This window comes from Anguilla anguilla, chromosome 2 (genome assembly GCF_013347855.1).
Source record: "Anguilla anguilla isolate fAngAng1 chromosome 2, fAngAng1.pri, whole genome shotgun sequence".
Lineage (NCBI taxonomy): Eukaryota > Metazoa > Chordata > Actinopteri > Anguilliformes > Anguillidae > Anguilla > Anguilla anguilla.
The window spans coordinates 49230454-49255159 of NC_049202.1; the positions used below are offsets into that span (position 1 = coordinate 49230454).

The 24706-nt window shown below is 37.7% G+C and overlaps 3 protein-coding genes across 4 annotated transcripts; 2 read left to right on the forward strand and 1 right to left on the reverse strand.

Annotated features, from left to right (window-relative positions):
- The first annotated feature begins 1549 nt into the window (after positions 1 to 1549).
- On the forward strand, positions 1550 to 10900 carry LOC118219766 (rho GDP-dissociation inhibitor 2-like). The gene is made up of 6 exons (XM_035403156.1): positions 1550 to 2171; positions 5999 to 6172; positions 8127 to 8210; positions 9367 to 9443; positions 9783 to 9846; positions 10035 to 10900. The coding sequence occupies exons 1-6, from the start codon at positions 2099 to 2101 to the stop codon at positions 10232 to 10234; spliced, it is 672 nt and encodes a 223-aa protein (XP_035259047.1). The 5' UTR covers positions 1550 to 2098; the 3' UTR covers positions 10235 to 10900.
- A 527-nt stretch (positions 10901 to 11427) lies between these two features.
- On the forward strand, positions 11428 to 17836 carry c2h7orf26 (chromosome 2 C7orf26 homolog). Its single transcript, XM_035403691.1, has 7 exons — positions 11428 to 11571; positions 12589 to 12782; positions 14169 to 14390; positions 15156 to 15321; positions 15644 to 16174; positions 16291 to 16330; positions 16492 to 17836. The coding sequence occupies exons 2-7, from the start codon at positions 12591 to 12593 to the stop codon at positions 16715 to 16717; spliced, it is 1377 nt and encodes a 458-aa protein (XP_035259582.1). The 5' UTR covers positions 11428 to 11571; positions 12589 to 12590; the 3' UTR covers positions 16718 to 17836.
- Positions 17837 to 18092: 256 nt separating this feature from the next.
- pmm2 (phosphomannomutase 2) lies at positions 18093 to 24302 on the reverse strand. Of its 2 annotated transcripts, none has more exons than XM_035403694.1 (8): positions 23960 to 24302; positions 22531 to 22662; positions 21745 to 21821; positions 21562 to 21653; positions 21104 to 21203; positions 20498 to 20573; positions 20281 to 20396; positions 18093 to 20162 (listed from the first exon to the last, which is right to left on the reverse strand). In XM_035403694.1, the coding sequence occupies exons 2-8, from the start codon at positions 22658 to 22660 to the stop codon at positions 20058 to 20060; spliced, it is 696 nt and encodes a 231-aa protein (XP_035259585.1). In that variant the 5' UTR covers positions 22661 to 22662; positions 23960 to 24302; the 3' UTR covers positions 18093 to 20057. The 2 variants fall into 2 exon arrangements, with proteins under 2 accessions (XP_035259585.1, XP_035259584.1); XM_035403693.1 differs by having other exon boundaries at positions 22531 to 22642; positions 23960 to 24300.
- Between the last annotated feature and the right edge of the window lie 404 nt (positions 24303 to 24706).

Here is a 24706-nt window from a genome sequence, read left to right on the forward strand (position 1 = left end):
TTATCTCATCTTATCTCCATATCTCAAAAACTAAAGTGAAAAATACACCTATACCTATACTCCCCACAACTTATCACAGCCTGTGTAAAGTCTTTAAAAACAGGGATGACTACACGTGTGAAAACTTGACAATTGAAATATTTAATAATGATTTTTATTACTTTCATACGTAACTGAAATGTGTGTTAATGCACCAAACATAAATTAAATGATATTTTTATTTCCTCAATAAGACACCAAGAACCCAAAATAAAATAATTAATCAGTATTTTTACTATTAGAACTTATGATTAATATAATTCAGTATTTTATTATAATTAATGAATAATTCATCATAGCCAATTATGCTTTAGGCCACCACTAGGTGGCAGTGGGTGGACCATGAAGATGTGTGACTTTAAAGGCGTAGTTCACTTTTTGGGATATTTCAGAATTTAGTTCTATTTTAGTGTATGTTTTTGATTGAGCAGTTTGACAGTTGACAGTTTTTCTGTGAGATGAAGGATATTTTAGATATCTATTGAAGTTTCAGGCTGTACAATGCAAATGTGTAAAAGAGTGGTGTTAAATTTATTCAAGTTCAACATAATTGCTCAGTGGTCATTGTTGGATAGCATTTGTGTCATCAGCCAATTTGTGAGGTGGATGTGTTACAGAGATGTGATATCCATGCTTCTGTGGAAGAATGCAGTAACTACGTTGCTTTGCTAGCTTTCAGGGTATCACAGCTAATTCAGAATTATCCCACTTTTGGCCACAAAGTTGTTAGAGCAGGTGACTACCACTGGAAAGAATTGAGATAAATGGTATTTCATAATGTTTACAATTTCCAGTTCTGAAGCCATGAACTGCAAGGGATATTTTAAAATAAATTTTAATGCATAACCTAGTGTATTTTAGTTTGAGTGCTTTATTTTCAGATTTTCTAGAATTGTTTCCGAATAACTTTTACTGATAAAATGTTATAATATGTTTTCATCAATGCATTTTTTCAGATAATACAGATAAATGGAGATGGAATTATTTTAGTTATAGAGCTAATAGATCGCCACTGAATTACGTTACATTACAGGAGCACACACTAATTATATTTCATACTGTCATTAATTACTTCTCAGTGATGTCTCATTTATCCAGTAGGCTACATACAGCATTTTTCATGTATGCACTAACAAACAGATTGACAAACAGACTTTTGTTGATATGTAGTCTAATGCACTCTGAGGTTTCTTGTTGTGTGGACCCTTCATCTTTATCATTAATGAGCTTTAAGCTAACCATGCTAAGATAATTGCTCATGACAGTCAATGAAAATTCATATTTTTGAAGGGCAGGGTCCTCAGTAATTCAGAAGACTATACTGTATTTGTGCAGCACACATAATTTAACAATGAGCTTATAAGAAACAACTGTGGATTAAATGGAAAACCTAAGCCAGGACCTCCCTCATCAGAGAGGGAGGAGGTACCCACCAGGGACAGAAATCCAAGGTAGCCCCCCACAAGCATTTTGGGGGATGGCTGGGGGCTGATGATGTGATGAACCTGCAGTTGGCATGGTAGCTCCTTTTTGTATTCCAGAGCATGCTGCTGCTGCCTGAGAGAGTGAGTGAGTGAAACAGAGCGAGAGAGAGAGAGAGAGAGAGAGAGAGCGGAAGAAAGGATGAGATCATCGCAGTCTCCCGGCTAATGAATGATGGAGCTGTGAGCAGCGCATGGATGTGAAAGGGGGGGTTCGCTTCTTTAGCTTGGCAATCAATAGCATCTGCAGACAGGAATACAGTTTTCACATTACTGCGTCTTACTGCAGCAGGAGCTTTAGCTTGTAGCAATTACCCAGCATAGATTACCAGCAGATCATTAGTTCATTTACTGTGGCTACCCTTTCTCCTCCCCCACCATTGCAGCCACCACCACCCAGGATTCTCTGTCTACTATTTTCTAGCATGAACAGTGATGCATGACTGATTCCATCTAACAAGTGTATGCCTTCTTCTTGGAAAGTGACGCTTTTTATTCCCACAGAAGTTTTTTTCTTTTTTCCCTTGGGAGTGTTTTTTCCTTGGAATTGCTGACACTGTTTGGATAGGAACAACAGAATGTTAGGCTTGGATGTATGTGAGTTGGGTGGCCAAATCCTTGAGCTGCTTTGGCTGACAGTTTGCTACAAAGGTGAGAACCTCATAACCAACTGATACCAGTAACTGACATGAATATTTTACTCGTAACATTCGCTTGTCAGTTTCTATTAACAAAGTGGCAATTTTAGTTGAAATGTTGGAAATTTTCACCTAATTGGTAAGTTAAATCCTTTAAATTGTTTTATTGCATTTCTTTCTTTACTGCATCATTAAATTGAAAGCTACTTCAGTATAATTTGAATTTATCAGACAGCATGGTTTTATATCTACTGAAACACTTTCAGAGCTATTTTATTTCTTTGGATAGTATGGTATAGCTGTTTTATTTCAAAATATGATTAAAATAACTGAAGGCATATAATTCAGTAGGCTAGAAATTATGTCTTGGCAGTTTTCTGACTGTATGCTCTCTTCTTGTGGATTGTATTAGCTTGCCTTTGTATCTTCTTGAATCAGGGCGGCACTCCACAAATTCTCATGTTACCCCAATTATACATTCAGCACAATCACATGCTTCAGTACATCAGATGCTTCCTGCACCGTTGTCTCTGTTGGAACAAACCACTGACTTTCTCCGAGCCAGTGTCATGGGACATAATAAGAAGTAAATGTGATGAGATGTTGGTGTTGGTGGATCCATAGGTTCCCCTCTACATTGCTCAGCCTATGCTCTGTGGTTAAATGAAGATGTCATTCTTAGTATCAGAAAAGGTCAGGGAATTGGGGGTACCTGATGCTGGGGAACAGCCATGAATATTGCAGGAGTGTTAATAATTGGTTGGCCTGTTTCTCAGTATTCCCAAGGTCTGAGGTCCGGGAGACAGTCTGTACCTAAGATTTTCTTTCCAGTGCTTTTGGAGAGCAACTGTTGATTATCTAATGTCCTTGTGGTATGGGCATTCCTCAACATTGACAAACTTCATTTCTAAGCTACAGTGAAAATCACACTGATAAAACTATCAATATTTAAGTGTAGAACTCTAGGATTAAGTTTTTCCTAACACAAACACACTGTCTAAAAACTATATAACTGAGTATTCTGTGTCATATTTATCAATGCAATGATTTAATGTAAATAACACAATCCTAAACAAAGAGTACGATCAGATATTTCTAAACCATGTCATGCTAGCATGGTAACCACTTGAGTACTAATTATTTCATCAAAATTTAGCATTTTTGTGGTTACCAATTCTGTGTTGTTACATTGAAAAAATGTAGAAAGTATTGTAGTGGCCTAACAGCTACCTTAGTAGCTAAAGCACAAGGTTGTTAGCAAGACAGACATGTTGCTTGTTCCCCTTACAAACCAGGAAAATTGTAAACTTCTGTAAACATCTCAACATTGCATGTTGTATCATATTTTTAAAATATGTTTTTGTTTGTATTGTTACATAACTGAAATTGGAATTGTCACATTTGGATGTACATTTGAATGCATTTATAATTACATTATGCAGGGTAATTAATAGATTGTATTCCACATTCCTTGTAAACATAATGCAAAAGACAGAACAAATGATGAATTTACTGGATTCTGCATTATTTTTTTGTTTTTTTCTGTAATTAATTCTTACATGATGCTCTATTATCTTTTGTTTGTTAGTTACGTATTATCAAAGTAATTTTAGCTAGAATAGCTAGTATTACTTTGATAGTTATGTACTACTTTGATAGTACATAACTAACAAACCAGAGATCCAATCCACATTTATTTATAAAGCACTTTAAAAACAACAGCTGACCAAAGTACTGTACAATCAGAAATAGCAAAACCCTAAAACAACACAATAAAAACACAAAGACCAGTTTAAAAGACAAAAGGACAATAAAATAATAAACAATAACATCATAAGAAAAAGAGATAATAGAAATTACTTGTAATTATGTACAGATCTGCTGAATAAAAGACAGTTACAACCCCATAGCTATGTAGGCTTGCAAAAAATGTTTCTTACCTACAATTATTCCAGCAAATCATGATTTTGTCATATTTGAGGTCAGTAGAAATCCTGAAACATATCACATCTAAACATGTATCTTCAGCTCTTATGATAAAAATACAAAAGTTGTGTCTCTTAAATCCAAGATAAAACATGCAGTGGTTGATTTTGATGTTGTTCTATCATACATTGAAGCAACACAACTCTTGGATCAACCTTTAAAAATTATCTCTATTATGAAGATAGCAGGAATGCAGCTGTCTTCTCCAATACCTGCTGCTTAAATTGAATTTTAAATTTGAACATAGTTAGGGAATAATTTATGAAGGGTTTATGTAGGTCAAGGACAGAAACTGCAAGCTCAGCTGTGTCATGCTATATATGATTAGTATATTCCCCAGCATTAAATATTCATTTTCAAAGGGAATGTCATGGTGCTGAATGATCCTTTGTACAGAATATCAGCAGCTAAAATGTCATCTGGCTGTGCATACATTACACCAGATTCTTAGGTTTTTCATTATAGCACAAATTGTAATTAATGTTTTGATGCAGATGGCAGTTGAAGATATTATTTATTTAGGATGTCCTCAAAAAGTCCTAACTGCAAAAAAAGATATTGCTCAAGACATTTTTAAGCACCCTATTTGTCTTCAGATTGCAATTGAAGTCTTATTTGATACGGATGCATTATTAATGAACCAGGTCATTCTAGATTATGATAACATTGTTCAGTGACCATGCATTTCATGTTGTATATGCCACTAATTCTGTTCAAACAGCCTGTAAATTGATTGCCACAGCTGGATGTGTTCATGTGCATTCACCTCATCCCAGTAACCATGGATATCCATCATTCACACTGGGAATTGAAATGTCCCTGTTTAGGCATGATGTCATTGTTTAGTATCTCACAGTCCATTGGCACTTTTAAATTAGCTCTGGGTGTATCTTCAGACACATGGTACTAGTGGAGAACTCTTGTTTAGGTACATGGCAAGATGAGATGGTGTTTCTATGTTGTGCGCTGAAAACAAGTCTAATGCCTGCTTCAGTCCATGAAAATTGCCTTTAATAGAAACAGGTGTGCTCCTGGTTGCACAGATTGCCAGTTTTTATGACAATATGTGGCAGCTGTGACAATTATGACGATGAACTTGTTTATAGGGCTGTCAATTTCTGCTTGTTCTTTTTACAAATGGATTTGCAAATGTTACTAAAATTACTGTTGAAATAATAGAGACTAACACAGTGTAAGTCATTTATTAAAATATGTTATTATTTAAGAGGCTTTGGAAATAATGCAAGTTCTTGTTGTTGCCAGTTTCAGTAAGGTGAGGAACTACTGATACTGCTCCAAATCTTAAATTTTCCTTAACATTGGAAATACTAAATCAACTGATTATAGTATTGTGAATCAGTGGCCATGAATTGAATTATTTTGTGTGGGCAGATCCCAGGCCTTATGCTATGCAGGAAAAGCAGAGAGTGTCTGCTTACTGTCGAGTTAACTGGTCTCTGCTGTGCTGTTTCCACAGGAAATGGCCTCACTAAGAATTTAGACTGATGTAGGCTAATTGTCAATGGATAAAAAAATTGAAATGCACCTTTCATGTCCTGAGAATAACCCAACAAGCTGTATGTGGCATGCAGAATGGTCAAGAGGTAGGAGCAGATGTTGTAGTAAAAAAATGAAACATGTTTAAATGAAAACAAGTCATGATCAGAAATACTGGGCAGTGAAGCTCACAATCAATGTAAAACAGATATCAGTGGCTGATCTACTTCAAATGACAAAACATGTTTTATATTTATATGCTACAGTGAATAATACAGAGCAAATGTGAGCATAAAGTTCAGTGTCATATGACTCATTTAAGCCAGTGGTGATATTCTGTGCCTCTCGTTCTTCTAGACATCATTGCTGACAAAGAGGTGGAGAAGTACATTCATGAGGAGGATGAGACTGGCCTTAATTATCAGCCACCGGTACAGAAGTCTCTACAAGAGATTCAGAACCTGGACAAGGATGATGAGAGTCTGAATAAGTACAAGCAAACTCTGCTGGGGACTGGACCAGTTGTGGCTGGTAAGTTCTGGCACTCACTAGAGACATCTTGATAACCAAACTTACGTTCTGTCCCCAGAACAGTGTTTTCATACTCTCTGAATGGAATCCACAAGCACACATCTTTATGATTCCAGGAATTATTAGCAGGCTTGGAAGGTATGAAGAATTCAGTGGTTCAGTCAAAAAGCCTTGACCCCTATCTGATGATGTGATCAAGTTCAGATTGTGTCAACATTTCCATTAAAGGCTCTGAAGCACATAGATGGTATAACTTAACCCCAATCCTCCCTGCAAATGTAAAGCAGGAATAAAACAAGCAAATAGTATATCATTTTAAATTCTCATGGGAAATTAAAGTAGGTAATTTTTGTTTCTGTCTAGACTGCAGTTCACGTAACAATATAATAAAATGACATTTCTGCCTCTTTATGCAAGCTGTTAAATTTGTCTGTTAAAAAAAAGAAATCAGTTTGGACGTTTTTACTATGGCAGTATTTAAATCTGAAAATATATGCAGCAGGACAACATGTAATATACCACTTGATGCTCTGCTGGAGTGCTGAAAATGACAAGTACTTAAGCAAGGCTGATTGCTATTGTGCTGATGAATCGTGATGCATTTTCACCAGCCCACACCAGAAATCCAATTGTGACACGAGTTTGTTACACTGTTAGGTGGACTACTACACACTGTAAAAATGTGGGCAGACCCAGCCATACTGCTTAGTCCCAGTGATATTGTGAGGAGGTATAATTAAAATGGTGGTCTGTAGTGCGTGAAGTTAAATCAAACCAGCAGCTCTTGGGTAAACAATCAAGTAGGATTGCTTTGAGATGTAGTTCTTTTTGTTTCTGTGAAACATATGGGAGAAAGTTGAATCATAATTTTGATATCAAAAATTGTTATCCGAATAGATTTTAGGAATTGTTTTTACAGACATGTAGAGTATATAATAATAAGTTCTTCCTTATATTTAGCTTTAGATGTTTTATTCTTGTGTTAACACAGGCGATTCTTGATGGTTTATAATTATGTTTCAAAGATCATTTTATGAGTTGTCTTTGGTTCAATGGAAGGGCACATGAATTGCATGTTTATGTTCCATGCCATTGCATAATTTAATTGTGATGATCTCAATTATTTTCTCAGACAGGACAATTCTTCACAGATCAATTTTTATATTGTTTGGTGTATTAAAGGGCAAGTCATTTTTCAGAAATAAATGCTGAAATCCTCCATACCCTACTATATCTCAGCTATTATATTTAATCACAAGGAACAATAGCTTTGGTGCACAAAATTTATAGCATTACATATAAACAGCAGTACAGCCGATTATGCAGTCTTACAAAAGTGTAATCAAATATTTGAATTCCGGTTTGCTATTATAAAGATTCATAATTTTATCATGGTGTAACAGTTTACACTTATGTTCTTCTAAATATTGTCATAACTGAAGTGCAATATATTATGTTGTCTTGTTTTTAAATTGAGCTTACATATGAAGAAAAAGCAGTGTAGTGCTAATTGTGTCAAACTGTGCACCGAAACACAACTGATTTGTAATCCCTATGTTGCTCCAAAAAGAGTCTAGGATTTTCTTTCAAGTGTTTTTTTTTTTAATTCTGTCCTTTTGTATATTTGTATACCAAGGTCTAATACAGTTAAATGTAATTGTGCTCTTGTTGTAAGATACCAGTACTTTACAGTTAATACTAATGGGTTATGTGAGAAGTTCTTCCTCATAAAAGCTTGTCATTCGTGCTTTGCAGAACAAAGACATTACAATTACGATCCCCTTCAGTATCAGTAGGCTGTTCAAAGCACAAGCACTTACAGTTATGACCTCACAGCATGGCTGTTTGCATTTCATGCTGCCATTGTATGAGGCAAATAATAGAAGGCTGAAAACTTTAAATCCATACAGCATGAGTGCATCTTATAGTTTCAGCACTTTATGTTCTGTTGCAGATCTTTCTGTCCCGAATATTCAGGTGACAAGGCTGACTCTTGTATGTGACCAGGCACTTGGACCCATTACAATGAACCCCTCAGGTAATCGTACCAACCTTGATCTCCTTACCTTACTTTGCACGCACTGTTCATCATTGTTGCTGCTCTTTTTTGGTCAGTTGCAAAGAATTGGGTCAATCAAGACATTCAAGGATTTAAAGCAGATTTCAAGAATATGGGGTCCTTGAAAGCCTCAAGTTTTGCTGAAAAAGAAAAGATGCAAAGAAATGCAGAGTCCAGAGTTGCATGAGTGCAAGCTTATTGGCACTAACTACTAACACAATTTCTCCTGTCTGCTTGTCCACTGTCTTAAAATGCAGCTTCTGTCACATGAATGGTGATGCTAGCACCAAAGGTCCCTTTGTTGCTAGGCAATATTATCCCTGCAGTTCCTGTCACTTCTAATAAAACAAGGGACAACCCTGGGGGATTAGACTCACCTTTCACTCGTCATGGAGGTTTAGACAAGTTTATGGGTTATATGAGTCCAGTTTACTCTGATTAGGACCCAGTATTTCTCTTCATGGTATCATGAATCCTGTATTAACTGTTTTGTCTGTACAGTGTGTACAGTGAATTACAAATTTTAAAGAGACATCTGACACTCTGAAATTCTCAGTAGAGATTGACCAATGTATTTTCAGACAGATATGATTGGCCAGTGTCTACATTTAAGTTAGATGTCATCCACAGAGTTAATATACCTATTTTAAAAATGGAAAAAACAAAACATTTGCTGTTTGTGATGGTTCCTCGCTCCTTATGTTAATTCTTAATCACCATCAGGCTTAAGGAAAGTTATGTAAAGGAGTAATGCTGTAATTTCTACACAGTGAAACCAAAATGTATAAAAATTCCCTTTGCTAAAAGCTGAGAATCTGTACTTTAACCACATGTGAAATTAATCTAGAATATCTCTCAAACTGAATAAAGTGAAATTGAATATATAATTTTCTTTTCTTTTTTATTTATTTATTTTTTAACAAAAGATAACAAACAGCATGTGGCTTTTGTCCTGCCAGCAGGGTTTCTTAGGCAGCTGTGGCTACTAGATGGCATCATGCTACATTGTAAATTATCATCACTTAATCATATAAAATCATTTAAAAGTATGTCAATTTTGAAAAAACAAAATTGCTCTGTATCCTGAGGTCCACAAACCAGTACAGGTGATGTTTCACTTGCGTTTGTCCTACAGGTGACCAGGAGGCTTTGAAGAAACAATATTTCACCATCAAGGAAGGGGTGGAATACAGGGTAAAGATTCACTTCAAGGTGAGTGTGGAACATCAGCAGCCATCTTTACACACATTGATTGGTACTGCCTTCTTAGGCCGGGAGAGGAGTTTTTCATCCAGCACACATTCTGATCCATTCTGCCTTAAGTCAAGGCTCAACTGTTCTTCAATTACTGTGCATGCCTCATGGTATTTTTGTGAGACAATGCTCTGAAGGTCTGATGTATGGTCAGATTTCATTGTTTTGACTGCTAAGAGGACATCTTGTGGCAGATGTACGTTACAGCAGTGGAAAAAATATGGGATATGAGAATCATCCATTTCAAATCAGATAATTGTTGTAATATACAATTTCTCTTTCCATCTATTACAAAAGGTCAACAGGGAAATTGTGTCTGGGCTGAGATATGTGCATCTGACTTACAGGAAGGGTGTACAAGGTAAGTACAACTATCCCATGACTGAGTATTTTAAATTTAGTGGCATCATTTTATCCCAGGAAATGTACATTTTTTTATTTTTATTTTTCCCCTTCAGTCTGGTGTATTGACCTGACTAGCAGAATATGTTTTATTAATATATTTAATAGCTCGCTGCAGAAACTAACCGTCCCGTTGTTCTCCCACAGTGGACAAGGCTGTGTACATGGTGGGAAGCTATGCACCATGGGAAGAGGAGCATGAGTTCCTTACTCCCATAGAGGAGGCCCCGAAAGGCATGCTCATTAGAGGCACTTACCATATCAAGTCATACTTCACAGATGACGACAAAACCAAGCATTTGTTATGGGAGTGGAACCTGCAGATCAAGAAGGACTGGGACGAGTAGAGCAGTTCCCCAGCATCACAACGTTCTCATGGACATTGTACTGTACAAACTGAAAATCTATATGAAATGATGGAGAACAGGGATAAAATTTAATGTAAAAAACTTTGCCTTCTGTTCCTACATGTTAGTTTGTATTTTAGACATGTTGATAATATATTGAGTGCTCTTGTCCTGTAGTTTTATGTTCAGTGCTGTCCAGGACCTTGTAACTACTTAAAACAAGTGATTGAATGTAAACCTGTTATGCAGATTATACTCTGCTGTGTAATGTACAGTATAAATGCCATTTATTAAAGGTATATAAAGCAACTGGAGTTAAGGCCCTACAAATGCACTTCAGTAATGTGTGAACCAAAATATTTTAAATGAAATTATATTTGTGCAAATATTTTGAGCTCATTTACCAAACTGTTGTTGCACATCATAAACTGTTGATGAAGGCTCTTTCTTATACGTCATTGTGGAAAGTATTAGATGTGACAGAGTGAATCCCTCTGATTTAAAATGCATTTAATTTACCTGTTTTTTGCTTCTTGGCTGTGACATTTGTCTGACTTTGTTATTGTTTTCACAAAACAGGCATTCTTTGAGAATGAGAAAATGAATACCGCACACTCACAAAAATACAAAGAAATGAATAAAATGTGCTTTGCATACGACTTGAAATTTCCTTGTGTGTAAGCATAACTTTTACAATAAAAGAAAGACCAGTCTTGGTGCAGACAGGAAGTCACAGACCACACAAAATCCTACTACCATCATATCACCCCTTCAAACCATGGTATTTTAAAATATATTGATACCACCAGAGACATGTTGACATTTGCATGGAAAATGAAGTGGTATAGTAATACAATAAAGCTGCAATTTTAGTAAGAAAATAAAAGTAATGGCAATAAAGAAAATGATTTAAATTTCTGAACAAACATAAATGACAAAAATATAAGCTGATAACTGGATCAGAGAGACTGGCTCAACATGTGCAAACACCAGCTTTCACTGCGGGTGGGTCTGTCGGTTCTTCAGAGATTTTGAGACATGTAAAGTATTTAAATAATCTGCTTTTTGCATAAGGGTTTCGGAACGAGTTAATGCCGTTTCCTATTACTTAATACTTCTGCACCGCAGATGGCGGTATTATCTCATGTGGAAAAAACGCAACCTAACTCACCGAGGAAATAGAGGGACGTTTGTCCTAAAAGGGCTACCGTAGTAGAGAGAATGTACATTGCCGAGCGGCGGCATCGGGCTGCGGGCTTTGTGTACGCCCTTTAACTGCTTGTTTTTTAATGATTTTATATTAGAGAGGCGATGGCGTGGTAACAGTGGGACATAAGGTAAATAAAATGTTGAATGTTACTCGTGCTGTGTACATACAAGGATACAAGAAAACCTGTGAACTTAACTTAAGCACTAGCTTATTTTGGTAGGCCGCATCTGTCTTTGAGCCTCGCCCTCGCGGTCCTGTCTGAGTTTTGAATTTGTGCTATGCAGGCTTTCTTAGTTGTGGAAGTATTTTTTACGTTACAACGTTCACCTTCTATTTAGGGTCAGACGCGTGACACCACTTAAGACAGAAATAAACCTGATATAATTTGGGTTCGGTGCAGAAATAAATTCATAAAGCTTTACATGAAGTGCATATTTTGACTTCTTCATCTGTCTCGTTTCGTGGGTTCTTGATTACTTGCTATCCTGATACGGAATTGTGGCCAGACAAACGCACATTATATAGGAGCAAAGTGCAGAAAACATAGAAAACAATGGTTGTCTATGTAGTTAACGTCAGCTCCCTGTCACAGTAAGTGAACGTGACAGTTATTATTATGGATTCCCATCCTGGTCCTGGAGAACCCCCGAGTATGCTGTTTTAATTTACTGATTTTTAATCCGTCTGATCAGTTCTAAGGCAAACTAACACTTTGTGTTTAATGTGTTGTGGCAAATGGTTTTTAAACGATGTAAAATTGGCTGAAATTGGTGAACTCCTAAATTCTGAAAGTGTGGATAGTTGGTCATGAAGCTAATCTGTTTGTGGAAAATGAGTTTGAAGAAAAGCAGTTGGTGACAAACCAAACCTGCATTTTTAAAATGATTCAACACAAACTTTTGTGTTGAAATGCCAATTCTTCAAATTTCTGTGCTGAAACATCAGTTCTTGTTTTCAATAACCTTCATTTAGGAATTGATAGGAAGATATCCATATCAGCATACATGGGAGTTTTGTGGAGCACGGTTGGGAACTCCTGGCTGCTCTGTACTGTTGTCTCACTCATTACAATGCCAGTTATATTGAGTTATCTCTGTCCCTGTGAGCTTGTGTTGACATTTGAACCTGCTTCTCTGCCACACAGCGATGAGTGATATCCGCCATTCCTTGCTGAGGCGAGATGCCCTGAGTGCTGCCAAGGAGGTGCTGTACCACTTGGACATATATTTCAGCAGCCAGCTTCAGAACACTGCTGTCCCCATCGTGGATAAAGGCACCATCGAACTGGTGGAGGAGTTCATCTTCCATGTGCCTAAAGACCGGAATGTGCAGCCAAAAGTATGGCTTTGTTCCTTTTTTTAACTGTATATCCATAGTTGTTTATTGTTATGTTTGTTAAACTACAACTATACAATCATGTGCAGGCTCTCTAATTAGGCCTAGCTAATTCTAAAGGGAGTTAGGTATTAGGGGGTGAAGCACACTAATGTTGATTCTAATGCACTTGAAGTGATTTGAATCTACTTTCTCCCACATCGATTTGTGCTGAATGCATCTTGAAGCATACAGAAAATAACACGTCATTGCCTTTTTTTCTTGTGAAATTACTTCAGTGAAATCAGTTAAATCAGTTGAACTGAACAACAACAAATGTGAAATGTTGATAAATCGGCATCAGTTCCTTAAATCGTCCTGAATATCTGCATAGCAAGCATGTACTGTATTTACACTGCACTCTGCTGCAGGGTGAAAAACATATTTAAAGTATTTATTTAAAATTACCGGGCAGAAAACAAACTGTGTTTTAAGGACTTCTTGTATGCTGTTTAATTGCACATAATTAACTGTAAATATGTTGATCCACTGGTTGAGCATTTTTGGGCAGTTTCCATGAAGCCTTTGCTGTCTCTTTTCAGTCTGGTTCATATAACCTAGCCTGTATCTTTCCAAGATGTTAGCTCCTTTGCCTTGTTTTGGTCATGTGAGACTCTGTGGTTTTGATATTTTACTTTCCTTCGTAGAAGCCTTAAATATGACAGCATTATCTTTGGAACACATTTAGTTTTATATTCATGGGTAGTTAGATATGTCCATGCAGAGTGAATGGATTCAGTTTGTATTTGTATTGTAAAAGTAATAGTTATAAATGACCAAGACATAATTATACTTACAATGTAGATGTATTAGAAAGTTTTAGAAGATAATATAATGCAGTAAACAATATATGGAGGTATAATTCTGTTATTCCTGTTTGACTGTGGCTTTGTTCACTACCTGGCAACCTAACAGATTGGTTGCCTAGCAATTTAATATAGTTGATTAGCAACTTAGCAAGAGTGCCTTCCACTGACTTCCTGACCTGAACCCCTGAATCCAAAAGGAAATCCATTTTTCAAGGTTTTTTAAAATCCATTTCAAGGGTACTTCTAATTCTAAGGAGTTCCTAATGCATTCTGTTGTTAGATGTTCTTATACCATTATACCATACCAGAAAAGCTCAGGAGAGTGAAATTACCAGTCTATTCAAAATCTGGTTTCATATTCAAACTTTCCTATATAATTAAAAAAATAATAATTTTATTTACATTTCTGTTATACTACACATAGATCCTGTTTGAATTCAATCAAGCTGACACCCAGTGCTATATCTGTTGGGCTTGGTTTTAATACGGTCACTTGTAATGTGATTAGATTGTATAATATTTTGTTTTCACTGTCCAACAGAGGATGAACTCCCTGCAAGAACTGCAGCTGCTAGAGATCATGTGCAGTTACTTCCAGGAGCAGAGCAAAGACGCCGTGCGGCAGATTATCTTCTCTGCCCTCTTCAGTCCCCAAGGCAACAAGGCTGACGACAACAGAATGGCCATGCTGGGCAAACTGGTGTCCATGGCTGTGGCTGTCTGCAGAGTGCCCATTCTGGAGTGTGCTGCATCGTGGCTGCAGGTTAGCAGCATAACATATCAGTAGTCTAAAAACTGAATAATCGCTTTATACGAATGAAATGCAATTGAAGTTTCCAGGCATAGTCGTTTATAACCATAATTTTGTTTTATATTTCCTTTTCAGTGACCCACCCTCTTTTGGCGTCATGTGAACTATTTTATTTAGTTCTTGTTTAGTCTTGTTCTTATTTTAATCAAACGCATTGACTTTCTTAAATTGCAGTTTTCTAGAAATGGTGATGACATGTCATTTTCACAAATTTTGATAAATCAGTGGAATGGTGACTTGTTTCTGCCTAACGTTTTAATTTTTGATCAGTTGCTGACAAGGAACTAGATAAGGTTTAGAACCCTGTTAAATTGACTGGGCAGGCTGTAACTTGAGCTGTATTCTAGAAGCCAGACAGTGTAATCTATGTACATAAAGTTTTCACAAGAGATGTTTGGTGTTTATTTGAAATGTATTGTCTTCTCTTGAGCAGGGTCAGCTCATTTATTGCCCTAGGAAGTCATTGTAATCACAAAATATTATCTAGGCCTACATACACACATTAACAGAAACATTAAGTTGTAGTCTATTATTGAAATTGTTGCTGGGATAAATAATTTGTTGAAAGCGCTAATGTATTGGTGATGATGTTATGTATTATGTGCTGGCTTTACGTCGTACACTTGTTTGTTCAGTTTTGCTTGTTATGGGGAAAGATACTGTTTTGGAGGGTTTTTTAATATCTCACATTTGTAAATTCCTCTGTCTTCCTCGCAGAGGTCCCATGCTGTCTACTGTGTACGTCTTGCCAAGGTCTTAGTGGATGACTACTGCAGCTTGGTGCCAGGGTCAGTCCAGACACTCCAGCAGATCTTCAGCGCCAGCCCTCGATTCTGCTGTCAGTTCATTACAGCCGTCACTGCCCTCTATGACCTCTCATCAGGTATTTTAACATGGGAGACGTGCCTTTGTTCGCTTTTATTATCAGGTTAAATCCAAGTATTTTATGTGAGGAAACTGGATTGAGTATACTGTATAATTGTTCTCATCATCTTAGAAATACCCTGGCCTCTGTGTGAGGCTTTCATTTTGGAAATGTATACAAATGTATGTTTACATTTGTATTTTTCATTTTCATCGATATTCTTTGAATTACTTCACATTTAAGTCACAGAGTGTTACAGGAACCAGGAAGTGAGTTGTATTTAAAAACAGAAATCGAGCTGTCTTTAGCTCTGTTTGAATGAGTGCTGTCTTTTCCACAGAGGACCTGATACCCCCTTTTGACCTTCTGGAGATGGTGGTGAACTGGATCTTCGATGACCCTCGACTCACTCTCATCACCTTCCTCAACACGCCTATCTCAGCCAACCTGCCCCTGGGTTGTCTGGACCTCACTCCACTGTTGGGACTGGTGCGGTGGTGCGTCAAGTCCCCTTTGGCCTACAAGAGGAACATAAAGCCTTCTATGTCCAACGGCCACACGGGCAAACTCGCCCAAGAGACGACAGAGTGTGATGGGGGCGACAGGGACTCACAGCCTCTGTACTCCAAGCTTCACCTGAGTGTCCTGCAGGTCCTCATGATGCTGCAAGCGCACTTGACGGAAAAGAACCTGTTTGGCCGCTTGGGACTCCTGCTGTTTGAAAACGTGGCTCAGCTTGTGGAAGAGATAGCGAGGCTGATGAATGAACTGAACCCTCTGAATGCCACCAAAGAAACTGAGCTCTCTTTGGACAGACTGGCTCAGGCCCTGCAGGTTGCCATGGCAGCAGGAGCATTGTTGTGTGCAAGAGGTGAGTTGAACACCAGTCACATATTCAGTATGTGAACTCTGGTGCATAGTTTTCCATTGTGATGTCTCCACTTTGGATTCTAATTAACTACTGCATTTTTCCTTTCATCTCAACAGAGGACCTGAGGTCTCTTTGTTCCCGGCTGCCCCACAATAAGTAAGTAGGACTTATTTTGTGTTAACTGATTATATGCTTGACTGTCTAAGCTCAAAAAGCATGATGGAGAGGATATAATCATTTGCCAAACATCAAACAGTGCATCTTTTTCTTTATCACAGATGTAATTAAGTGTAATATCTTTAACTCTTCCCCTACAGCTTGCTTCAGCTGGTGATGTCAGGCCCGGTCCAGCAGCCACCCCATTCTCCATATCAGCCTGGGTTTTACCCCCACATCCACACGCCACCACTGGGCTACCCTCCCCGACCTGCTTCCGTTGCCCACGCCACTCTCCCTGCACACCCGGCGCACAACACACACTCTCCTCACCCCACCCAGACTTTTTTACCGGGGATGACCTTTCCTTACCGCCCGATCCGCTAGTGACGACTTGCTTCCAAAAAGCTGCACTGCTTGTATTTCTGATGAAATTGGGCCAGCTATACTTGCAATATGATAATTGTATTCCTAAGATGGTATTGTGAAATTTTGTGTTATTTTCCAGAAATCCAACCAGGCTCAGTAATTCAGAATAATGCATAAACTGTAATTACACCAAACTGGAGACTCCAGATTGGACAGTTGTTGGTACCCAAGCTGGTCTAGGGTAGGGTAGTGCAGGGATCAGCAGATTATGGAACCCTGCAACAAAGATTCTACATGTAGAACCTTGCTGGCTGCTTGGGAATCTGAGCCAATGTGGAACGTAAACGGGTTTCTCAGTGACCCATACATTGGGGGTGGAGGGCGTTGTTCCCCATCTTCAGTACTTGGAAGGAAATATACAGAATGGGAACAGAGAGCCATGCGGTAGTTAAGCATTATCATCATCGTCATCATTTTTTTTTTTAAGGCAAGCATTTGGATAGGTGAAGGATTGGACCTGATTGAGGAATATTCCATATTATACAGTTGATAGCAAGGTCTGGTGCTTAGCCAAAGAAGATTAGTAGTAATTAAATTTGCATTTACTATTAAAAAAAATAAATTAATAACCTTGAACTTACTTCAAAAATGAATCCTGTTTTAGAGTTTTTGTTCTTGTGCAGACACCGCAAGAGGCCCCCGTGGAACTGAGCATATATATGCCTGAATTCAAAAATGTGAATTTACCCCAATAAATATGCAGTCTTGAGTCTCCAGCTGTGGTGTACCTTTGGCCTAAGAAATTAAGTATGAAATGTCCCCAGACAGTGTATTTGCAAATACTTAATATTCATATATTTTCAGTATGTTCAGTTTCTGTTTGACAATGCAATAATTCATTACAAAAAGCACAATAATAAGTGTTAATTGCAGATTAAAAAATGTTTCATCTTGGAATATGGGACTGAAATACTGAGTTCTTTCTTGCAGATATAAACAGAATTCAGAACAGGAAGTGGACCATAAAAATACAGTGTTTCTTGAAAAGACTATATCGCTGTAAATGACTCATTTTTGTATTTGTTGGCCAAATGTAATAAATTGCTTATAATAAATTGTTCTTTATTTCCAAATGCTGATTTGGTAGTTTTCATGGGATGATTAGAGATGGTTAACATTTCCAGTACAGAATGATATTATGCCATTTTTGCATTTTAACAGCTATTATTCCCACAAAATTAGCTTCTTTCTGCTAAATCTAAACTAAGGTGATATAATACAGATGATAAATTGGGGCCCCGTGGTTTGTATGATGTGGAGAATTCTGATGGAATTGTGGAATTCAATACTGAACTTGGAATCCAGCAAATCTTGAAATTTCCAGTCCTTTTCATGGAAATGCATTTAATTTGAAGGGACATGCAGCAGGTAATCTCAAGCACCCATCTGGTTGTTGCACGACAGCGAGTTCTCACACATTCATACTCATTATCTGGGAATATTGAAAAATATTTTTTTTTGTATGACAGCATAACCTAGCTTTTCGTATATTTTTCACATTGACCATCCTTAGCGAAGATTCAATGTAATGAATTCAATGTTTTCCATTGTAATAACATCATTTTCTACTAACTTTATTGGGAAAGAATGTTTGTTTTCATACCACATAGTTTCTATTCAAATGTAGTTACATTTCCGATGATTGAATGAACAAGATGCTCATTATGTTAAATTGAATCAGCTACTTTACAAATTAATAGATCATATAACATTCCATATAATGATTAACACAGAGCCTGATCCTGGTTTGAGATATGCCACAGCTGCGCTTTCGGGACATAGTCTAACGGAAAAGAAGGCATGTCCCATTTAACTCCCAGTTACACAAAATCTGGCTTGAGTCTGAATTACTTTTTACCTAGTGTTATCTCCCCAGCCTTTGCTTGCATGAAAAGGTCATACACTTACCTACCAGCATATGGAGTAACATCTCAACTCCCTGTTCCATGTGGACAACAATAGTTTAACATACAACATAACCAAGATTGTTTATGGCAATTTACAGACATATTAAAATGAATAATTCTAACAGTTAAAATAAATGTTAATTTTTTTGAATGTCATCACAATTGCTAGCCCATTTATTAATAAACTGTAAATATTGTAGGATATAAAATTAAATCAGTGCTTTCCAAAAAACACTCTGGCCCAGAATATTTCCCTGAAGTCAGCCAGCTTCAGGTAACATTTAGCAACTAGTTACGTTTTGCCTTGTTTTGCCAGGTTTCCATTAATTTCTGTATCTGTAACCCAAATGTAACCCAATTCACGGGTCTGTAGATTCTTACAAACAACATTTTCATATTGTCATTTGAGCGACAGATACAGAAATGAAATGTCTACAGACAAATTATAGATTACTTCATTTTAAACCACCTATGCCTTGTAGTACTACATAATAGGTTTTACAAAGGGAAAATACAACAGACTGAGAACTGGTAAATTCATGTTTTCCATCTATGTACAGGTGTTAGGACAGGCTACTGCAATTGCAAGCTAATTCAAGAGCAACTCAGGATGGACCATGAAGTTACACAGATTGGCATCTCAAAGAAAGTATACATAACTCTGATGAGAACAAGTCCGATTTAGTTGACAGTGTGTAAAAAGCTTGCATATCTCAAATAAGGACCAGACTCTCAGTAACTTTATCCTATATGGAGCATAATCATCAGTAGATGGCAGACCGCCCACAAATATACTGCAAGAAAAAGTGCAAATGTTTTTAACTTTCAAGATGGCCAACACGTTTAAACTCCACATTTCAGGACCTGACCTATTGTCCTTTCTATCCCAAGGCTCAGAAGGTGCAATATGTAGCTGCTGCCATTCACAGAAAACATTACTAATGCACATACTTGGCACTATTACATATTTGCATTTGGGTCTCAGGGGCAGTAAGGGTTGTCTTTGGGAAATACCGCTGTAAACTACATTCCCTTTCTTTGGGAAAGACGGCCCTAAAATAATCATTATGCTTCATTTAACACACAGTTCCCTGGTATGCTTCTGGCTCACCTTACTGAATTACCTAAGGTGAAAACAGAAGCAATGCATGAATTTCTTTCAAAATATCATTACTTTGACCAAACTGAATTCCACAATCCCTCCTAGGGCAAAGGCCAGAGTATTAAATACACTTTTCTGCAGTATCTGTAGATCAAGTTTCAATGGACAATGGTCCTTCCAGTATCGTATGATTTTGTGCCAAATTAAAAGTCTGAATGAAGACTTATACCACAGAGGTCCACTCTCCTCATTTGCCCTGCAGTTGTGATCCTGGATTTAGGAATGGCCCTCACTTTAAGAAGAGCTCCTCACAGATGCGCACGGTGTCCTCTGGACAGGACACTTCATGGCCGCTGGTCCTGGGGTCTGCGTAGATTTCATAGTCATTACCTCCCTTGGGTAAACAGAAAAAATGAGAAAATTTCAAAAGGATGTCCGACAATGTAGAAGTACTAGTAAGTTGCGAATAGTAATGACAACAACAATAGCAGCAGACAACAGATGAAACTCACTGGCTTGGTTTTGTCGCCAAAGAAATGGATCTTCTCATAGCAGTCTTTTTCCACAATTCCCAGGCAGTAACGTTTATCCCACCCATCAGGAAACACATCAAAACTGATCTGTCCCCCTGGTCAGAAACCATTAGCAAAAACAGTTTTAAAAGACAGACTTTTACATAATTGAGAATGAATAATCCATTCAGTGGACAAAATAAAAGAATGTACTTGCCTATGGAAAAGCACAGGCCCTTTCCAGCAAACTGTTCCCGTAAGACTGCAACAAACTTATCTCTGATGTGCTCCTTCTGTAAGAAGGGAAGACATGAATTATCTTAAGTTGAAATACAAATATACTGAAAATCCCAGAGACAGACATATAAGTAAAGGTGGCCAAAAGTAAAAAAACAAAAAAACAAGCAGACTTCTGAATGGAGCATACACCAGAGTAATTACATAAATAAAGCATAGATTCATGTTAAATTAAGAAATAAAAACCTGCTAATTAAGTTTCCACTGTCGTAATAGCAATCCAAAGGATTTACCATGCTTCAAGAAAACATTAGGTTTATACAACGTTTGTGGTAGTAATTGTGGTATTAGTTCAGCAAAATGATTGTAATGCGGAATAGTTAAATTCCAATCCACTCCCTCACTATGCAAATAAATCAATGTTTAAAAAGAGTAACACAGAGATGGATATCTACCTTCTACACACCGTACTTCCCCACTGCCACTTGTGTATACATATGGTGATGCAAAAAAGATTTAAATATCTTTAGTCTATGCACGCTGATCAGAGTGCAAGAGAGTGACGCGTAATGCAATTCTGACTTACTTTATCAAGTTCAAAGAACTCAATTCGTTCTTCTTGGCTGCAGCTCCTGCCCACCGGAGAGATATTCAGCATTCCATTGCGGAACTCAATAAAAGTTCCCCTTTGGAAAAATAAACCAATGACATTCATTAACCATGCTACCTGGGTTCAAATATGATATCTGGGTGTGAAGCAACAGAAAACTAGTCCTTTCCTGACTGTTTTACTTTATTGTTATTAAACAAACCTGCAAAAAGAATGTGCACTCTTTGACCACTCAAAAAAAGACTTTGGATTTTGCTACCCTTAACATTTAAACGATCATATGTTATACAACTCAAATACAAAAAATAGGTCTACTGTACCCTACCATCAGAAAATATGCACACTTCATTTGACTCAAAAGGGATAAATATGAATCCTGGTAGCCTGATGATGATTTGCAATCTTGCAGTCACCCCTGGAAGTGCTTGTCTTACCTTTTCTTGGGCAGTTTGATCTTTGCCATGTAATTCAGAGAGAAATTAATGAAGTCCTGCAGCAGATCTTCACCCAAATAAGCCTGAATATTCTGAAAAACAAAGCAAACAAATGCTAAAAACAGATGATGATACCCAAGATTGTGATTTTAATTTGAATGGCTTGGCAAAGTGCTCTCGTACCTGCACAGAAACTAGTTTCCCATCTTTGTATGCAACCAGTCCATTTTCAGCAAACACATAATCCACTTTATCCACCACTACCAACAAAACAAATTAACAACAAATCAAAGAGAGATTGGATCCACTGATCACTAAACTAATAAAAAAACTAATTTCCACACCCTCATATTGCCAGAGCAAAAATTATACAGCCTAAGCTCTTTTTGCGTTAGAAAATATATCTTCTAAATGTGCTGGTACTCTTTTATTCATAAACTGGGGAGCTAAGGATTTATAGACTATGCCAGTTTCTACTTCACAACTGTTAACTTCATGAATTTGTAAGTAATCATGACATTCTCAGGTGGTACTCCTTTTGATTTATTGAAAAGCTTGTGTAAGAATTGTGTCTCCACAGAAGTGTATGGCAATGGCCCCTTAATTTAGTAATAATACTACTAAATGGAGGCTATATTATGCCTTACATCTCATCAACTCAAAGTGCTTTACAGTAAAGGGGGATGGGGGCACTACTTAAACCACCACAGTATGATCGTGGTCATTTACTTGAGAGGTTGAGAGCCTGGTTGGGAATTTTACCAGGACACCAGGGAACCCTCAAGACCTTGCGATAGGATCTTTCATGATCACAGGGATTTACCATCTTCGTTTAATGACTGAACAAAGACAGCATTTCCTGCAGCACAACATCCACGTTACTGTACTGGGGCAGTTTTTTTTGTCCAGAGAAAAGACAACACAAATGAGTACTGTAACTGCTATACACATAAGTGTGGTTTTACTCACCATCATTCCCAAGTTGCTCTTTGATCTTTTCCAAATCTGATCCTCCCACCACTCCTACCCGCACTCTTTGTCTCAGCCTCTTTAGAAACTCATGCATCTCAGGTGTGGCTTTCTGTAGAGGGACATACATGGCTTAAAAAACTCGTTATAAACAGCAGTAGAAAGAAAATACATGAAAAGGACAGGAACAAAACTGAGGAAATTTTTTGATAGTAGACCTATTTACTGAGGAAGCAAACAATATTTAACAATTTCGCTCTAATTAAATTGCATTGCATCATACAGCTTTATAGAGACACAAAGAGAGAGAGAGAGAGAGAGAGAGAGATAATTACGTTATATATACTGTATGTTGTTTACTTTGTAAGCTGTAAGCGTTATACATGTATAACGTTAGGATAATGTATTTATATTAGTTAACAGATTGTAGAGATTTATTTGTATTACTGTTGTTCTTTGTAACATTTGCTTTGGCAACACGGTACTGAATATAGTACGACAACTGCAGTCCGGTTTTTCCTTAATTAATTTCATTTTGCTGAACGTAACAGTGGTTTTCTCGTCGGACTTTTATTTTGAAATTTTCAGACCCGCGCGAAAGTCCTTACTGTCGCTAGCTTCACACTGCTACTGAACATGTCATCCAAATAAATCACCTTGAAATTGAAACAGAGAGGCTGAGAAGTATAAAGTGACTCAAGACTTCAGGTGGAAACAGCCACCGTAATGTCACTGCATTTTATAACTAGTGTGTCGTGTAAGAGAAACTGATATCTTTACTTGGTAGCTAACATGAACTGTGTGCTAACGACTTTATACTTCGTCGATCTATGTCTCAGATTAGCTAAACAGAGTGAACAGACGAAATGAGCTAACCATAAATTTAGTTGTAAATCAGCTGATTTAGCCAGCCAGCGAGCAATCAAGTAAGGCAACTAAATGGTCAAATGGAACGTGAACTAAACTATAGACTAACTGAACAATCGATACTAGCTATGTGGTGGTGAATCATTCATTTTCCAATACCGAATTAGCTACCTAGACCAAAGAATGTTACACTTGCAGTTGCCAACATATTGGCCAGCTGCAGCGAGGCATACCGTGAGTATCAGAACTAGGCATACCACCTGGCATATAAGTAAAGTAGTAAAGATAGTAAACAAGCTGCCAGGAACCAACCACACTCGCTAGTAAGCCACGAATTCATTCATTAATGGACCTATGTAGGTAGCTAACCGGCACAAAATGACACAGACACGCCGTTAAACACTATCAAGTCACGGATAGCATTAGCTAGCTACATTTTGTTGCTACATTGTGACCATTTGTTAGCACAGATGAAATGACGTGTACATTGGCTAACAGGAGTCGGCGACAACACGACGGTGCTACTGTCGATCTAAACGGCTACATACTAATTTCAACTCACTTGGCGAGCTGCAGTAAGTGTTCCGTCGACATCAAATAAGCATAACGTTGTTGTATCCACGCCTGGAAGGGCCATTTTATGTTTTGGTCGCTAGGCAGTCGACCAGCAGTATTCTTGGCTACCAGCGTTTAAATTGCGAAGAAATACGCGATGAAGTAAGTAGCAAATTGAAAGGTTTTGAACGTCTTCACAGGCATCAGTTACGCTTACGCCGCACATATACACAAATGTACATCACACATGGATGCACCATTTCAATCTTTGTCCCTCACTTCACGTTATCAACATGACATACGGATTAGCGCACGCACGGAACCATAGTCTACGGTCGCCACGTCATCGTGTCTATGGTCCTACCCAAGTCAAACCCATTCTCCGTGAAGCTCGCAAACTCCAGTGGTTATTCGAGGTACTGCAGTTTAGATGCCAAAAGCTAATTTCCATATTGAAGTGCCAGTTTGAATAAACATAATGTTTTGAGCCCCACAGAAAATGATAAAAGATTTATTTTCATTCCAGTTTGGTCCACACGGTTTTATGTCACTGTGCGCGCACCTGCGTACACGTATGAATCGGCGCGTCATATGCACGGACACACCCGCACAAAAACGAGTATGAGCGCTGTGATTGACTCATCGGGTGAAAAAGGTAGAACTGTGAGGTCCGGTCCAAATTCACCTCCTAATCACTCCGCCCTTGTACAACGGTTGTCCCAGAACTAAGTGGGCCAACTTTTAGCGATGGGTA

Coding starts and splice junctions, on each gene's coding strand:
- LOC118219766 (XM_035403156.1), top strand. CDS start 2,099: ATGTTAGGCTTGGATGTATGTGAGTTGGGTGGCCAAATCCTTGAGCTG. Junction 8,211..9,366: donor CATTACAATGAACCCCTCAG/GTAATCGTACCA, acceptor TTTGTCCTACAG/GTGACCAGGAGGCTTTGAAG. Junction 9,444..9,782: donor GGGTAAAGATTCACTTCAAG/GTGAGTGTGGAA, acceptor CTATTACAAAAG/GTCAACAGGGAAATTGTGTC.
- c2h7orf26 (XM_035403691.1), top strand. CDS start 12,591: ATGAGTGATATCCGCCATTCCTTGCTGAGGCGAGATGCCCTGAGTGCT. Junction 12,783..14,168: donor ACCGGAATGTGCAGCCAAAA/GTATGGCTTTGT, acceptor ACTGTCCAACAG/AGGATGAACTCCCTGCAAGA. Junction 16,331..16,491: donor TCCCGGCTGCCCCACAATAA/GTAAGTAGGACT, acceptor CTTCCCCTACAG/CTTGCTTCAGCTGGTGATGT.
- pmm2 (XM_035403693.1), bottom strand. CDS start 24,034: ATGGCCCTTCCAGGCGTGGATACAACAACGTTATGCTTATTTGATGTC. Junction 22,643..23,959: donor CACTTACTGCAGCTCGCCAA/GTGAGTTGAAAT, acceptor GTCCCTCTACAG/AAAGCCACACCTGAGATGCA. Junction 21,204..21,561: donor ATCAAACTGCCCAAGAAAAG/GTAAGACAAGCA, acceptor ATTTTTCCAAAG/GGGAACTTTTATTGAGTTCC.